Source organism: Scyliorhinus torazame, chromosome 2 (genome assembly GCF_047496885.1).
Source record: "Scyliorhinus torazame isolate Kashiwa2021f chromosome 2, sScyTor2.1, whole genome shotgun sequence".
Taxonomy (NCBI): Eukaryota; Metazoa; Chordata; class Chondrichthyes; order Carcharhiniformes; family Scyliorhinidae; genus Scyliorhinus; species Scyliorhinus torazame.
In genome coordinates, this window is record NC_092708.1 from 257256339 (window position 1) to 257274210 (window position 17872).

General features: G+C 46.5%; 1 protein-coding gene and 1 long non-coding RNA gene across 3 annotated transcripts in view; one reads left to right on the plus strand and one right to left on the minus strand.

Moving 5' to 3' along the window:
- The window catches only part of LOC140397823 (uncharacterized), a 137171-nt gene that overhangs the window by 45262 nt on the left and 74037 nt on the right, over nucleotides 1–17872 (minus strand). The window lies entirely within an intron of this gene.
- Nucleotides 2639–17872, plus strand: part of jmjd7 (jumonji domain containing 7) — a 47857-nt gene continuing 32623 nt past the window's right edge. For both annotated transcript variants that reach the window (XM_072486186.1, XM_072486185.1), the window contains exons 1-6: nucleotides 2639–2793; nucleotides 10035–10188; nucleotides 10832–11085; nucleotides 11788–11844; nucleotides 14854–14949; nucleotides 17401–17477. In XM_072486186.1, the coding sequence (XP_072342287.1) occupies nucleotides 2745–2793; nucleotides 10035–10188; nucleotides 10832–11085; nucleotides 11788–11844; nucleotides 14854–14949; nucleotides 17401–17477 (687 nt within the window). In that variant the 5' untranslated portion in view covers nucleotides 2639–2744. The remainder of the gene's footprint in view (nucleotides 2794–10034; nucleotides 10189–10831; nucleotides 11086–11787; nucleotides 11845–14853; nucleotides 14950–17400; nucleotides 17478–17872) is intronic.

The window sequence follows — 17872 nt, forward strand, 5'->3', positions numbered from 1 at the left end:
GCAGATTTAAAATGTGTCTGGGCAGAGGGATCTGGGTGTCTTTGTTCATAGATCGCAGAAAGTAGGTATGCAGGTACAGCATGTAATTAAAAAGGCAAATGGAATGGAGTATACAAGTAGAGAAATGTTGTTGCAATTGTTTAGGATGTTGGTGAGACCACATCTGGAGTATTGTGTCCAGTTTTGGTCTCCTTATTTGAGGAAGGATGTGGTGGCAATGGAGACAATTCAGAGGAGATTCACCAGATTGATTCCGGGGATGAAAGGGTTGACGTATGAGGAGAGATTAAACAGTTTGGGCTTATGCTAACTGGAGTTTAGAAGAATGAGAGGGGATCTGATCGAGGTGCATAAAATACTAAATGGAATTGATAAAGTAAACATAGAACAAATGTTCCCCATTATGAGGCAATCTAGAACAAGAGGTCACAAATATAGGTTGAGAGGTGGTAGATTTAGAACTGAGATGAGGAGGAACCACTTCTCACAGAGGGTGGTGACTTTGTGGAACTCGCTGCCCCATAGTGCGATGGAATCTGAATCATTAAATTGTTTCAAGAAGGAGATAGATATATTTCTGAAAAACAACATGTTAAAGGGATATGGGGAACAGGTAGGGAGGTAGATTTGAGACCAGGAAGAGATCAGCCATGATCTGATTGAATGGTGGAACAGGTTTGAAGGGCTGAATTGCCTACTTCTGCGTCTAATTCCTATGTTCCTGCATCAGCCCTTCCAAACCACACACCATCCTGATTTGAAACTATATCACTGTTCCTTCACTGTCGCTGGATCAAAATCCTGGAACTCGATATAGACATGGAACATACAGTGTAGAAGGAGGCCATATAGCCCATCGAGTCTGCACCGACCCACTTAAGCCCTCATTTCCACCCTATCCCGTAACCTAATAACCTCTTACTAAGGGCAATTTATCATGGCCAATCCACCTAACCTGCACGTCATTGGACTGTGGGAGGAAACCGGAGCACCCGGAGGAAACTCACGCAGACAAGGGGAGAATGTGCAGACTCCACACAGACAGTGACCCTGCGGGGAATCGACCCGGGGACCCTGGCGCTGTGAAGCCACAGTGCTATCCACTTGTGCTACTGTGCTGCCCATTAACTCCCTCTCTAACAGCACTATGGGTGTACCTACACCACATGGACTGCAGCGGTTCAAGAAGGTAGCGCATCACCATCTTCTCTCAGGCAGTTAGGAAAGAGCAATAAATGCTGGTCTAGCCAGCGACACTCATATCCCATGAATGAATAGAAAAGTACCAGCAAAACACTGTCAAAAAGTCAGAAAACAGCAGAAATGGAGGCCGTGCAGATGAGGAAGCCAATTGATAGTCACATTGAAGAGCTAGATTTTGGGTATTGGAGGAGAGTAGAGAGAGATGACAAGGCAGAGGGGCCCAGGGAGATGATCAACACTATCAAAAACGACTGAATACCATGTAGCCAAAGGCAGGGCGAAGGATGCTGGAGTGGTGTTGCCAACTTTATAGCATTGCTCCAGCTCCCACCTTTGGTTCAATTGGATTGCTAACAGATTCATAGTTGGCCGATTATAAACCCCACTGAACCCATGGGGATGATCCAATTGATCTCCCTGTGGGACTCGTGGAAGACAACCTCCCCTGCTGAGGGGTGCAGGCCCAACCGTGGTGCTGGTTATTCCCCGAGACAAAAGCCAGCCCAGGAAGTAGCCGGCATCTCACGATGGTCCCGGCAGGGATTTGGGAGTGTTGCTTCGTTGCTGTATTTGCTAACTGTGAGTAGGAAATAAACAATTTTCGGCTTGCCTTTTCAGGGCTCCTCACTGATTACAAGACCAATCAAATGATTATTTGTTCTCCAGCTTTTCTCCCCATCTGTAACTTAGTTTAATTACCCTTCCTGAGTGCTTGCAGTCTGAGAGATTAATTAATCTTTACTGCCTGGTCCTGAAAGGCATTAAATAAATGCAAGTCTTTCCCTTTTTTTAAAAAATGACACTGACTGATCGAGTCTGCACTGACCCTTTGAACGACCACCCTACGAAGGCCCTAACCCCCAGCCTAAGGGGCCAATCCACCTTACCTGCACATCTTTGCACTGTGGGAGGAAACCGGAGCTCCCGGAGGAAACCCACAGTGACATGTGAAAAAGTGCAAACACCAAGGCCAGTATTGAACCTGGTTCCCTTGAGCTGTGAGGCAACAGTGCTAACCACCGTGCCACCCCTAATGTTAGGATGGGTTTATCAGTGTCTCATTTAGGATCATGTATCTGGTAATTGCAAATTGCTGAGAAGAATTAACCTTGACTGACCCTCTTAGGGTTCAGGCGCGCGTTGTGTATTAATCTACGAGTGAGAAAGTTTGCAGATGTGGCTCAGCATCCAACCTCTTCCATAAAAAGCTGAACAGTGTCCAAACTGTGGAGGTTAAGAGGTTCCACTGAGTCCTCCTGGCCTCCGGGTGTCGCTGTGAGTCCTCCTGGCCTCCGGGTGTCGCTGTGAGTCCTCCTGGCCTCCGGGTGTCGCTGTGAGCCTTTCCTGGCCTCCGGGTGTCGCTGTGAGTCCTCTTGGCCTCCGGGTGTCGCTGTGAGTCCTCCTGGCCTCGGAATATCGCTGAGTCCTCCTAGCCTCCGGGTCTCGCTGTAAGTCCTCTTGGCCTCCGAGTGTCGCTGGGACTCCTCCCAGCCGCGGGGTGTCGCTGTGAGGTGGATCGCTGCTCCTGAGGCCGGCCGGAGATGCAGTCGGTGCGGGAGAGTCTGTGGCGAGTGGCGCAGGAGGCGCGGGGTGAGTGTGCGTGAAAGGGCCCAGAGTCGGGCGGCTTCACCCCGCTCCGCAATTGACTGCAGTCCTATCGTTGTTGACTTGCTTCCGGCAGCACCATCTTAATCGCCGCCAAGGGACCACAACCCCGCTCCTTCGCCTCTCCGCCCGGCCCTTTGCTCCAGCCCCTGTGCCCCCAGCTCTGTGGCACCAACCCTGTTCCCCCACCCCTACCCCTGTTCCCTTCTCCACCCCTACCCCTGTTCCCTTCTCCACTCCTACCCCTGTTCCCCCCATCCCACCTGTTCTGGGCCAGGGTTTAGAAAACTCCGAAGTATATCATGGAGTTTACCTGTGACCTACAACTGTTTATTAATTTTGGTTACCAGGAGCACAAGGGACTACCTTTCAGGTGTTATTCAACAGAGGCCTGAAGCACTTTCAATCAAAAACAAAGTTTATTCTATGAATTTAGTTAACACTTTTATAAACGCACACAGTAGGCATTTTTATCCGCTACAAACAGAAATACCCCACACAGCTACAGTACTCTATATATAACCCGTACTACATTTCCCCTTAAACTGTTCCAATTTAATAAGATCCCATGAACCAGAAAACCCCTTTCAAAGGTGTGGTCCAGCACACAGCACTCAAGACCTCTGTTCCACCCTGCTCCTGGCCTACACTGCATGGAGGTAACATTCTTACAATGCCTTTGTAGTTTTCTAACCAGTACACAACTGATTTGGCGGTGCTTCAATTACGCTTCTCCATTTCCTTGTGGCTTTCGATTATCTTCTGGTGAAATTCTGTCCGTTTCATTTTGGGTAAGATTACTCTGAATCCAGCCTGCACAACAATCTTGTGAAATGTCATCCCTGATAGAGTGGCATTATTGCTCGGCTGTGTTTGCAGTATCTTATCAGGCCACGCACTTGCTGAGGGAGCATCGGTAACTCCTCATCTTTGCTGGCCTCATCTCTAATTCAACGTATTTCGGTGGTGGTTACATTCACATGGTGATGGATCTTGATACCTAGATCTTGCATTTCTCTGGTGGCAACAGCAAAGCATCTATAAGCACCATTTCTCCTCTTGACCTGTATTTCAGAGTGAAATTGTAACTACAATTGTAGGCTCTACAACTCTGGTGATGAACTTTTCTTTCATCTCTGGGAGTTCTCTTTGGTACTCTACATGCAAGATGAATCATTGGTTTCATCGCTACATCAATAGAGATGTGATACTCAAAATCTTCAAAGCATCCAATCATCTCACCAAAACACTCTGGATATATTTGGTGCACTTCTGTCTTGCTTCTGTTTGGGTGGCACTTTTCAATGGGTGACCTTCAATCCTCAGTGACCCGCCCTTCATCTTGTGGTCCACTAAGATCTGTTGCAGATCTTTGCAACTGCTCAACCCTAGGATAGCAGGACCATCTATGTCAGTAACAGAGAACATACAGTTAACATCTTTATCTTTGTGTGTTCCACTCCTTTGGGTTGTTCTTACCTGTCGAACCTCAGTTCCCCCAATGCCATTAGCATGATGTTGCTTGGTTTCAGAGCATCTTTTTTTGGTAACCATTTTTTCCCATATTTTCAGGAAAGATCTTCTGGTACGGCCTTGAGTGGGATGGAGTTACTCTGTGCGCCCATATTGATTGGCAGTGTGATATTTATGTTTGTGGGCTAACTTCCCTCTCTCTGGTCTGAAGTGTTGTGTGAATTTCTTTTCTTTGGGAAGTGTCACATCCAGGCATTTCACGTGATTGTATGGTTCCAATGTCTGTTATCTTTTTAAACACTTCATTTTCTACCAGGGTATGATGTTTTGGTTTCTTTTTCTTCTCATTCATCCGGTTGCTTTGCTTCTGGTAATTCCTTTCCCATCTTTTGTCCGGCATATCTTTTTCCCAGTGATTGACCTTTCCACAAGCTCTGCAGGTTGATCCATTCACTGCAGTTGATCCATCTGTGGGGTATTTCCTTCTCTCTGTGAACTCCCATGTGATCGTCTGCAACCTGTGCCCATTTTTCACTCTTGTCTATGGGACATTCTTTTAATGCTGTTTCGCTCCAGCAGCCCTGCCGCCGTTCACTTAACTTAACTGAAGGCGAGATATTTAGGTAGTCAGTGTCTGCATCTGTCTATTCATGGCTTCACGTGCTCTGGCTGTGCCTGCAGCCTGCGGTATTATGAGCTTGTCCTTTCCAGTCAGATCGTTTCTTACTTCAGGGTGTATAGTGTCCCAAACTGTTCCTTGAATTAGTGTTTTCTGGCTCCATTTTTCAATCTCGTTGAGAAATGTTAACCTGGTTCCTTTCTCCAGCTTTGAAATTCACAGTCAGTGGATCCAGTGACTTAACTTTGGTTGGGGATATGCTGAATTTTTCAGAAGTTTAGTGTGTCTGTTTTTACTATCATCCTCACTGATTTCCCACCCTCGAACAAATCTACTTCCTCTCCTGCCCACAAAGGATGGTCGTGAAAGGCGTTAATAAATGCAAGCCTTTCTCTTTTTAAAAAAAAATTACATTGAACCAAATAAGACAGTACAACAGTCAACCAAATGCTGGACAGAGAGGTAAAAGTTTAAGGTATACCTTAAAGGAAGAGCGAGAGACAGAGGTTATAGGGAAGTAGTTCCAGAGTTTAAGGTCTATGTATATGAAGGCACGTGGTAGAGCGATGCATGAGGCTAAAACTGGAGGGCAGCAGATACCTCTGAGGTTACTGGAGCTGAAGGAGATGACAGAAATTGGGAGGGATAAGGCCTGGGGATTTTGAAAATGAGAAAGAATTAAGTATCAAGGATTTGCTTCACCGAAAGGCAGTGTACATCAGTGAGCAGGTACAGGGGTGATCGTGCAAGTTTCGCTAGGAGAAACAAGCATTGGGTGATCTCAAGTTTGTGTAGGGTGGATGATGGGAGGCCAGTCAGGAGAGCATTGAATACACCCATGTCGAGGAAGCAAAGGCATGGATGAGGGTTTCATTGTAGATGAGCTGAGGCAGGGCCGGAGTTAGACAGTGTTGGGAATGGACAGCTTTACTAATGGCGCGGATATGAGATCCGATGTTATCGAGGTGATGACTTGGGCGTTGGAGTGGATAAATGTCGGAAAATTAATGAAGCAGCTGAGGATGATTGGGCCAAGGCCATTATCTGGAGGAACTCTTAACAATTACACCCGCTTTTGTACCAGGTTTGACTCCAGTGGCTCAAAGAGTGTAGTGTCAACAACACTCCAGGGCAAAGCAGCTCATTTGAGTGACTCCTCATCCATCACCGTAAACATTTGCACCTTCCAACACCACCACAATGGCAGCAGTGTGTACCGACTACAAGCTGCACTACAGCAACTCACCGAGGCTCCTTCGACAGCACCTTCCAAACCTGTGGCCTCTGCCACTTAGAAGGACAAGAGCAGCCAATTCATGGGAACACCTCCTGCCTATAAACACACCATTCTGACTTGAAACTATATTGGCGTTCCTTCATTGTCAGTGGGTCAAAATCTGAGAACTCCCTTCCTAATAGCACTGTCGGTGTTCCCACAACACTTGGACTGCGGCGGTTCAAGGAGGTGGCTCATCACCACCTCCAAAGCAGTTAGGGATGGGCAGTAAATGCTGGTCTAGCCAGCAGTGCCCACATCCCATGCACAAATACAAAAAGAGTTTGGAGAGGAAAGAAGGTTGGAGATGGGATGGGATGTTCTAACCACAAAAGCATCAGGGGTGGGTTTCTGTGAGGCAAGGAATGGTGACAACAAATGACAGATTTAAAGAGAGACAGTACTTGATCGGAAAGGAGTATTAACAATATCAACAAACATGAAGGCTCAAAGAACTGGATGGTCAACATTTTAATGTGATGGGGACAAAGGAGCAGGAGGTGGCTCTCATGAACAAAGTGAGCTTGGAGTAGGTATGAGGAAGAATAGGAGAGAAACTGGAGAAAGATGCAAATTCAGGGGTGCAGTAGAAGGGGTTACCCTCAAGAGGACTAGGGGAATGTATGGAGCAGAGGTAGCTGAGCAGATACGGTAGGGCGGCACGTTGGCACAGTGGTTAGCACTGCTGCCTCACTGCGCCAGGGACCCGGGTTCAATTCCGACCTTGGATGTCTGTGTGGAGTTTGCACTTTCTCCCTGTGTCTGCGTGGGTTTCCTCCGGGTGCTCCGGTTTCCTCCCACGGTCCAAAGATGTGCAGGTTAGGTGGATTGGATATTCTAAATTGTTCCTTGGTGTCCAAAACGTTAGGTAGGGTAATGGGGGAGTAGGCCTGGATGGGGTGCTCTTTCAGACGGTGCAAACCCGATGGGCCGAATAGTCTCCTGCACTGCAGAGATTCGTTGATTCTATAAACTCAATCTTGGTGGCAAAGAAATCCAGCCCCCAACATCTCCTCCAGCATTCGGCTGGGGAAACTGCCCTTCACTAGCTCTATTCTTGGATCGATTCCGGCCTTGCACGTTCTCCCTGTATCTGCATGGGCTTCCTCTCACACTCCAAAGATGTGCAGGTTAGGTGGGGTTACAGGGCTCCAGGGATAGGGCAGGGGAGTGGGCTTAGGTAAGGTACTCTTTCAGAGGGCCGGTGCAGATGCGCTCAATGGTAACCCGTGGGATGTTGTTCATGGGGTATTCAGCGATGGTAATGCCATTGTATGTCAAGGCGCAATGGTTAGATACACTCTTTGGGCAGCACGGTAGCATTGTGGATAGTACAATTGCTTCACAGCTCCAGGGTCCCAGGTTCGATTTCGGCTTGGGTCACTGTCTGTGCGGAGTCTGCACATCCTCCCCGTGTGTGCGTGGGTTTCCTCCGGGTACTCCGGTTTCCTCCCACAGTCCAAAGATGTGCAGGTTAGGTGGATTGGCCATGATAAATTGCCCTTAGTGTCCAAAATTGCCCTTAGTGTTGGGTGGGGTTACTGGGTTATGGGGATAGGGTGGAGGTGTTGACTTTGGGTAGGGTGCTCTTTCCAAGAGCCGGTGCAGACTCGATGGGCCGAATGGCCTTCTGCACTGTAAATTCTATGAAAAAAAATTCTATGATTGTTGGAGATGATCATTGTTTGGCACTTGGGTGGCATGAATGTTATTTGCTACATGTCACCCCAAGTTTGGATATTGTCCAGGTCTTGTTGCATATGGACTTCAGTGTCTGAGAAGTCGCGAACGGTGCTGAACGTTGTGCAGTCATCTGCGAGCATCCCCACATCTGACCTTATGATGGAAGGAAAGTCATTGATGAAACGGCTGAAGATGTGCCGAGGATACTACCCAGAAGAATTCCTGCAGTGATGGCCTGGAGCTGAGATGACGGATCTGCATCCACCACAACCATCTCCCTTTGTGCCAGATATGACGGCACGGTAACACAGTGGTTAGCACTGTTGCTTCACAGCTCCAGGGTCCCAGGTTCGATTCCCGGCTTGGGTCACTGTGCGGAGTCTGCACATTCTCCCCGTGTCTGTGTGGGCTCCCTCCGGGTGTTCCGGTTTCTTCCCACAAGTCCCGAAAGACGCGCTGTTAGGTAATTTGGACATTCTGAATTCTCCCTGAGTGTACCCGAACAGGCGCCGGAGTGTGATTACTCGGGGATTTTCACAGTAACTTCATTGCAGTGTTAATGTAAGCCTACTTTAAAGTTTAAGTGTAAGCCTACAATAAAGATGATTATTATTATTAATGAGCCATAGCCAGAGAATCACCTATAATGATTTATCTTTCCACTCCTCCATTACCCCTATAGTCCCCCAAAGGATCTGTGCTTGGCCCTGCCTTCTATTTCTCATCTACGTGCTGCACCTTGATGATATCATCAAAAAACACAATTGTAGGTTCCACATGTTCAACATTCAGCACTATTTCACCACCATCTTTCTGGGCCCCATCACCATTTCTGACTTGTCACATTGCTTGGCTGACATCCAGAATTGGATGAGGGGAAATGTCCTCCAAGTAAATATTGGGAAGACTGAACCCATTGTCTTTGGACCCCTTACAATTCCATTCCCTGGGCACCATTTCCATACTCTTTGCAGACAACTATCTGAAGCCAGCCAGACGTTTTGCAATCCCAATGCTGCAACTGATGTCAAGATTAACTTCCACACATCTGCTCCATTACCAAGCTTCTGCACACTTCCTCCTCTGTGACATTGCCTGACCCTGCATGGCCTCATCCCTCGCAATTTCTGTAACCTCATCCAGCTGTACAAATCTTTGCAATCTCTGCACCCTTCAGTTCTGGTTTTGCACATCTCTGACTTAATCAATCCAAATTAATTCTTGGTGGCCATACTTTTGGTTGCCTGGGATCAAAGTGGAAATTCCCCACCTCTGTCTTCCTCCTCCTTTAAGATGTTCCTAGAAAATGACCTCTGTGACCAAATCTTGGGTCATCTGCCCTAATAATTCCTGTGTTTAGTTGTCAAATTTTGATTGATGAAGCACCTTGATGATATCATCTAAAAACACAATTGTCAGGTTTCACATGATGATGCACCATATAAATACTGTGGCTAGCAGAGCAGGTCAAAGGCTACGAATCCTGTGGAGAGTAACTCACCTCCTGACTGCCCACCCAGACATGCAAAGCCTGTCCACCATCTACAAGGCACAAGTCAGGAGTGTAATGGAATACTCTCCACTTTCCTGAATGAGTGCAGCTCCAACAACACTCAAGAAGCTCAACACCATCCAGGATAAAGCAGCCCGCTTTATTGGCACCCCATCTACAAACATTCCCTCTCTCCACCAACGACTCACCGTAGCAACAGTGTGTACTATCTACAAGATGCACTGCAAGAACTCACTAAGGTTCCTTAAGCAGCACTTTCCAAACCGACGACCACTATCATCTAGAAGGACAAGAGCAGCAGATACCTGGGAACCCCACCACCTGGAGGATCCTCTCCAAGGCACTCACTATCCTGACTTTGAAATATATCACCGTTCCTTCACTGTCGCTGGGTCAAAAACTGGAACTCACTCCCTAACAGTACTGTAGGGTTACCTACACCACATGGACAGCAGAGGTTCAATAAGGTGACTCACCACCACCTTCTCAAGGGCAATTAGGGATGGGCAATAAATGCTGGTCGAGCCAATGACACTCATCCCATAAAATTAGTTTTTTTAAATCCTTGAGACGTTCTGCTATGTTGTATAAATTATTATAAATGATAAAAACATGTATTGTTGCTTCCTCGCTGAAGGCCCCAATCTCTACTTTGTTTGCAGAGCTGTACTTGAATGACTCAGTCCCTTACTTAGACCAGCCCCCCACACCACTGGAATTGCAGCGAAGCTGGCTGTGTCCCAACAAGCCCTTCATTGTGCGGAATGCTATCAATCACTGGCCAGCAGTCTCCAAATGGACAGCCTCCTACCTTAGGTATGTTTCTAACTCCATTTGCTTATTGTCCTTTTGTTTATCTTCAGTTCTTCACATTCAGTATTTTTCTGGACCTTTTTATTTCTGCGTACAGCCTTAGCCACTATTCCGCGACTGCAAATATGCACTGAGACCTGTCGACTAAGCTGTCTGCAACTTTGCTGTCTGTCTTGGCGTGGGATGGTGCGGGAAGAGAACTTTCTTTTCTCTTCCTCAATTTCCGTCAATTTTCCTCACCACGATTTTTAAATTTTCATCTTTGTTCTCACCCCTTCCTATCACTGTTACCTCTTCCAGCGCTACAACCCACCAAAATATCTGTACTGCCCTAATTCTGATCTCTTGGACACCTCTGGTTTTAATCGCTCAGCCATAGGTGCTATGTTTTCAGCTGCCTATTTCCTAAGCACTGGAACTTCCTCCCTAAACCTCTCCCTGCTCCCCTCACTTAAGACGCTCCTTAAAACCTACCTCTTCCACCAAAATGCTTGCTCATCCACTCTAAATCTTTCTGTGGCTGAATGGCAAATTATGTTTGCTAATGCTCCTGATAAGCACCTTGGACCATTTTGCTACTTTTGAAGGTAGCATAAAAATGCAAGTTGTTTTGAGCATGTTTAACATTCAGGTGTTTAACTTGCAGAGAAATGGTCGGAAAGCAGATGGTGAGTGTGGCGGTGACCCCCAACGGTTACGCCGATGCCGTGCACGAGGGCCAGTTTGTGATGCCAGAGGAGCGGCGAATGCCATTTGCAGACTTTTTGGACATCGTAGAACGGAAGCAGACTACGAGCGGAGTGTTTTACGTGCAAAAACAGTGCTCGAACCTGACGGAGGAGTTTCCTCAGCTCCTGCCAGATATAGATCCCCACATCCTGTGGATGAGTGAGGCCCTAGGTATTGGAATGCTGAGCGAAGCGTGGCGATCACAGTTTCGCTTATTTTGCATTGCACGTTCGTCAGGGGCTCACATCAGAGATCATAGAAATAAAATGTTAAATTACTTTCTCCTCTTTCCATATGATCCACCAGCCCATACCCTCTCCGGTTATGTTCCCATCAGTAAGATGGTGATGGTTGAAGTGGGGCCTTTTTCATGGGTCTCCAGTGTACGCTCTTTGCATATCGAGGATGTTTTTTTGTGGGTGTTTAATGCCTTATTTTATGTATTGGTTGTGCTGATGGTGAGACCGTAAAGCAGACTTCAGACTAAGCTGGAGACTACTGCAGCATTCATATGTCCCAAGGTAGTCTGCTCCGTACCATGGGACTGGAAGAAGATAGATCCGGGGTGGGGGGGGGAGACTACTGGAGTAGCAGCAGCCACACCCACTCCTCCTACTTCCAGAAAAATAAAGAGGTACTTACCTACCTCTGGTCTGTTCAGACGGATCGCCTGCAGACCATCCAGTTGAAGAGGCCGCAGTGTCTGGGGGTGGGGGCAGTGGGTGGAGCAATAATTTCTTCCACCAGGATGAAGGCCTGAAGATTCAGGCTTCTCCCTTAACAGGCCGAAGGGCAGTCGAGTCACTCTGTGCCAGCTTGGGTTCGGATTCTTTTACTGTGGGGTTGATGCGTTTTTTTTCTTCACTCTTTTAGGGAAGATGCCTGATGCAGTAAATTTCTGGTTGGGGGAATCGGCTGCAGTAACTTCCTGTAAGTAACCAGAGCCTGTTACTAGTGTATAAATCAGGTGTTGGACAGTGAAGAGAGACGCCTGTATAAAAATTAAAAAAAAAGGGGGGGGGCGGCGTTCTGTTTTTGGGATGTATTGATGGGAAGAGCTGCCGCAAGGAACCCGTGACGACTGGTGAGAAGTTTTACATCGAGCTGATAGCTTTCCCATTACCGAGTGACCTCCAGTGTTGTCCGGGCAGCAAAGTAGCACAGTGGCTAGCACTGTTAATTCACAGCGCCAGGGTCCCAGGTTCGATTCCCGGCTTGGGTCACTGTCTGCAGAGTCTGCACGTTCTTCCTGTGTTTGCGTGCGTTTCCTCTGGGTGCTCCGGTTTCCTCCCACAAGTCCCGAAAGATGTGCTGTTAGGTGATTTGGACATTCTGAATTCTCCCTCTTGTGTACCCGAACAGACGCCGGAATGTGGCGACTCAAGGATTTTCACAGTAACTTAATTGCAGTGTTAATGTAAGCCTCCTTATGACAATAAAGATTATTAAAAATTATTAACATCTGGTCCTGTGCCTGCACGCTTCTACAGTCACTCTGTTTGGCATAACATGCATTGAGCTTCAATTTGATTTGCTGGCTGGTCCTGGTTCCTCATGCCATGCAAATCCACTTCCAACCCTGTAGTAACCCATCACGGGGTATGTCATAAGGTCAGTTTTATGGAGCTGGATTAACACCTGTATAGATACAGTCAATAATACAGGGTGCTGGGGAAGAGGTTACTGAGTGACAGTGTGTGGGAGCTGGATTAACATCAATAGAGAGATACAGTCAGTAACACAGGGAGCTGGGAGAGGGGTTACTGAGTGACAGTGTGTGGGAGCTGGATTAACATCAGTAGAGATACAGTCACTAACACTAGGTGCTGGGGGAGGGGTTACTGAGTGACAGTGTGAGGGAGCTGGATTAACATCAATAGAGATACAGTCAGTAACAGGGTGCTGGGGGAGGGGTTACTGAGTGACAGTATGAGGGAGCTGGATTAACATCAATAGAGATACAGTCAGTAACAGGGTGCTGGGGGAGGGGTTACTGAGTGACAGTGTGAGGGAGCTGGATTAACATCAGTAGAGATACAGTCAGTAACATGGTGCTGGGGCAGGGTTACTGAGTGACAGGGTGAGGGAGCTGGATTAACATCAATAGAGATACAGTCAGTAACAGGGTGCTGGGGGAGGGGTTACTGAGTGACAGTGTGAGCGAGCTAGATTAACATCAGTAGAGATACAGTCAGTAACACAGGGTGCTGGGAGATGGGTTACTGAGTGACAGTGTGAGGGAGCTGGATTAACATCAGTAGAGATACAGTCAGTAACACAGGGTGCTGGGAGATGGGTTACTGAGTGACAGTGTGAGGGAGTGGGATTAACATCAGTAGAGATACAGTCAGTAACACAGGGTGCTGGGGGAGGGTTACTGAGTGACAGTGTGAGGGAGCTGGATTAACAGCAGTAGAGACACAGTCAGTAACACAGGGTGCTGGGGGAGGAATTACTGAGTGACAAGGTCAGGGGCAGGAGGTTTAGGCAGAGGTCAAACCTTTATGCCCAGAGGATGGTGACAATCTGGAATGCACTGCCTGGGAGGGTGGTAGAAGCGGGTTGCCCCACATCCTTTAAAAGGTTCCTGGATGAACACTTGGCACGTCATAACATTCAAGGCTATGGGCCAAGTGCTGGCAAATGGGATTAGGTAGGCAGGTCAGGTGTTTTTCATATGTCGATGCAGACTGGATGGGTCAAAGGGCCTCTTCTGCACTATTATTCTGTGAGGGAACTGGCTTAACAAAGGTCAGATTCCATCTTGTACAAGGAAATTTGCTCATAGGCACCCTTGAGATTTATTTTCGTAAAAATCATTTTACTGATTCAATTAGATCATAGCAAAACATGAAATACACAATTTGTGGACCTATTTCCATTTTACTATTATATAATATTTATAGACTGCTCAATATAAAGTGCTTATATATGTTTTTCACATCACAAATATTTACATGAAGCATGTTTACAATAACTTAATGTCAGGTTCCACATCTATGCTGATGACATCCACCTCTGCCTGACACCCACCTCCGCCTCACCACCACCTCTCCCAACCCTTCTGTTTTTCAGGATTTGTTACATTGCTTGCCTGACATCCAGTCCTGAAAGAGCAAAGATGTTCTTCAATTCAGGAAGACTGATCACATTGTCTTTACTTTCCTTCACAAGCTCCTACCCTAGCCATTGACTCTAACCCTCTTCCTGCAACTCTCTGAGGATGAAGCAGTCTGTTCATAAACTTTGTGTTGTATTTGACTCAGGATAAATATTCGACCACTGATTCACTCAATCACCAAAAGTTCCTGCCTCATCTCAACTCATCCTGATACCTTCATCCATGCCATTATTCCTTCTGGACTTGAGCTGATCCAAAACTCTGCTACTTGTATTCTAATTAGCACCCAGTTCCATTCAACCATCACCCACGTGGTCACTGAACTGCATTGGCTCCTGATCCAATTCTATCATTGCCAACCTCATTTTCAAATCCTTCCGTGGCTTCATCCCTCCTTATCTAATCTCTGCCAGCCTTCCGAGGTATCCTCACTCCTCCAATTCTGGCTTCTTGAGAATCCACAATTTTTATTTTTCCACCATTGGAGCATTTGGTGCCTCCATCTTCTCAGTCCTAAACTCTGGAATTTCCTTTCTAACCCCCTCTGCCTCACTACCTCTTTCTCCTTTCAGTTTCTCCTTAACTTACTTCTTGGCCAAGCTTTTCAAATGTCTTGTCCAGGATTGTTTGTATGCCATAAGCAAGATTTTTCAATGCTATATGTAGATATATATTCTGCACTAGAAAATGAGCAACCTTGGCTAACTGTGTGTGTGTTCTCCATGGTATACTGTAAATTCATTGCTTGATTTGGCTGAACTAGATTTCCTGCACATTTGTGCCATTTTACTGACCCTTATTTCTCAACTTTATTTCAGTGCATAAAGATCACTATGAGAACCTGTACTGCGTGGTTTCGGGAGAGAAGCACTTTATCCTCCACCCTCCCACTGACAGACCCTTTATCCCATATGGTAGGTCAGGCTTTCACAGCACTGTCCTTTACCGCTGAAATCCTGTCTAACCTGGCCGTAAAAATAAATGAGATTAGTTGTTCTGAGCCAATTTGTCGAACAGATCATTATTCTATGTGAATTGTAAGTCTCAATCCCAGACGCCATGATGTTGGCCGGTAAGGGAAATGGGAATAGAACAAAGGACAAAGAAAAGTACAGCACAGGAACAGGCCATTCGGCCCTTCAAGCCTGCGCCGACCATGTTGCACGTCTAAACTAAAATCTTCTACACTTCCTGGGTCCGTATCCCTCCATTCCCATCCTATTCATGTATTTGTCAAGATGGCCCTTAAACGTCACTATCGTCCCTGCTTCCACCACCACCTCCGGCAGCGAGTTCCAGGCACCCACTACCCTCTGTGTAAAAAAAAAAAAAAAACTTGCCTCGTACATCTCCTCTAAACCTTTCTGCCCCTCGCACCTTAAACCTATGCCCCCCTAGTAATTGACCCCTCTATCCTGGGAAAAAACCTCTGACTATCAACTCTGTCTATGCCCCTCATAATTTTGTAGACCTCCATCAGGTCGCCCCTCAACCTCCGTCGTTCCAGTGAGAACAAACCAAGTTTATTCAACCTCTCCTCATAGCTAATGCCCTCCATAACCAGGCAACATCCTGGTAAATCTCTTCTGCACCCTCTCCAAAGGTAGTGTGGCGACCAGTTATGATATGGAATTAATTTGGTCTACATTGTTCCATCAAACTCTTTCCAGTAAAGATGTAGCACTGGTTAGAAGCATATTCCCACTAAGCGATTCCAAATAAACGAAACACTGAACTTCCCTTCCTGGTCCCAATACTAGCTGACATTGTAAATGATTCCCTCCCCTCTGCTACTGCTTCCTACCTTCTTTCATACCTGCTGCCATAGAGTCATAGATGTTTACAGCATGGAAACAGGCCCTTTGGCCCAGCTTGTCCATGCCGCTTGTCATCCACCTCAACTTTACAAATGCCAACCCTTTCCCTAGCTGACCTTGTACAACACTGAAACCCATCTCCAGCTTCTGTTGCCCCTTGTCCTGGAACACCTTATTGCTTCCCAGATCCATGCTCACCTTTCCTACGGTTTCAATCAGGTCCCCATTACTGACACTGAAATTGCCTTAATCTAAGTCAAAAATGACACACTTTTCATCTTCAGTGCACCTTTTAACATCGCCAACCACACTCCTCCTCAGTTCTCCAGCTTCGTGTGATTTCCCTTATCTACTCATGCATCTGCACTATTGGAGTCCTTTCTTGCCTCTGCACTGCTATTTCCAAAGAACCCCAAAGGATCTAACCTTTCTTCCTCTCCTTCCTCAGCTAAATGCTGCATATTGGAACAGAACTGAAGATGTGTTCAATATCTATAGTGACACACAAATTTATTACTCCACTACCTCTTGACCCCATTGCCTCTGTGCCTTGTCAGATTGACTGCTTGTCCAACGTACAATTTCAGATGAGCTGCAGTTCCTTTCACTTAAACATTGGGAGGACCGACATTGGCTTTGAACCTCACCACAGACTCCATATCTTCTCTCAGCGCCACCTCAGACTGAAGCAGACTGCTTGTAATCCCAATGGCTTTTTTGAATCTACGATGAGCTTATAACCCAATATCTTCATACAGGTCACTTACTTCCATTTCCAAAACATTTGACATCTCCACCTCTGCCTCTGTTCATGTGCTGCCGATGAATGTCTCACCCATGCTTTTGTCACCTCCAGATTCCTTAACGTCTTTGCTTTGTTCTATCTCTGTAACCTTCTCCAGGCTTAGAACCCTGCATTTCTACAACTGTGTGTTTTCCCTTCGCTATTCACTTAAATGGCAGCTGTGACTTCTGCTGTCCGTGCCCCACACTCCAGAATCCCTTCTCTAAGCCCCTCCACTTCCCTTTACTCCTTTCAGTCCCTTCTTAAAACTCACTTCTTTGATTAAATATTTGGCTGCTGCTCCTAATCTTTTGTTTCCTTACATCTTCATACCTGGACCATGAGATTGTTTTCCACATTTGCTTTCCTTTTAGCAGCGACATTTAGCGCTAACCCTGCTGGTTGGTCAAGCCAAGACTGCATTATCTGCATTTGAGGAGTTAGACGGGACCTCCTCCCAGTCACCAAGGAGTACTCTCGTTGACTCAAACGCCACAACATGCACAAGAGCCAATCCCACCAAATGTCTTTCCCTCTCTGTGGGCTGTTGCTTCCCTCCTGTCGGCCTTTCCTGCTTGTGGTATGACTGAAATCAGAGGCTCAGTAGATGAGAAATGAGCAGAAATTACCATTTTCCACCATAGTTCAGTCGTTCAGCCAGTTCTGTCGGAAATACCGTGTATGGGGAATGCCACTGGTGTCTTAAATGCAACATTGAGATCTGGGCTAGTCAATGAAACTCAGGCCTGTTGTTGGTTTTGCAGAATTCTTCCAGCCTGCAACATATAAGGTGAATGAAGATGGTTCCTTTGATGTGATAAATGTGCAGAATGCAGAGAAGGTAAAGAACCCTTCACAAGGGATGAAAAGATAATTCTATGAAAATGTGTGTATTTTTCAGCTAGATTTTTCTATAAGTAATTTTAGTCCCCCTGTTCTTTCAGACCTTGGCTCACCCCTGGCTTCTAACCTGCTGTCAATTCCTTTTGTAAATGGTTACCGGGAGGTGTCAGAAACCAATTATTAGTGATACTCCGCAATCCACTTTTTTTCTCGCTTGCAGAGAATAGCTCCAGTGCCCGCTTAGTAACTTCTGTGCCATATTGTGCAAACTGATAACATGACGTAGATTCAACCCACCATCTTCCCACATTAAGCAAAATAGCCGTCTAACTCGAGAGACCCAAGAGTGCCTTGTGTGTGAAATATAACACAATTCAGGGTGCTTGGATGTGA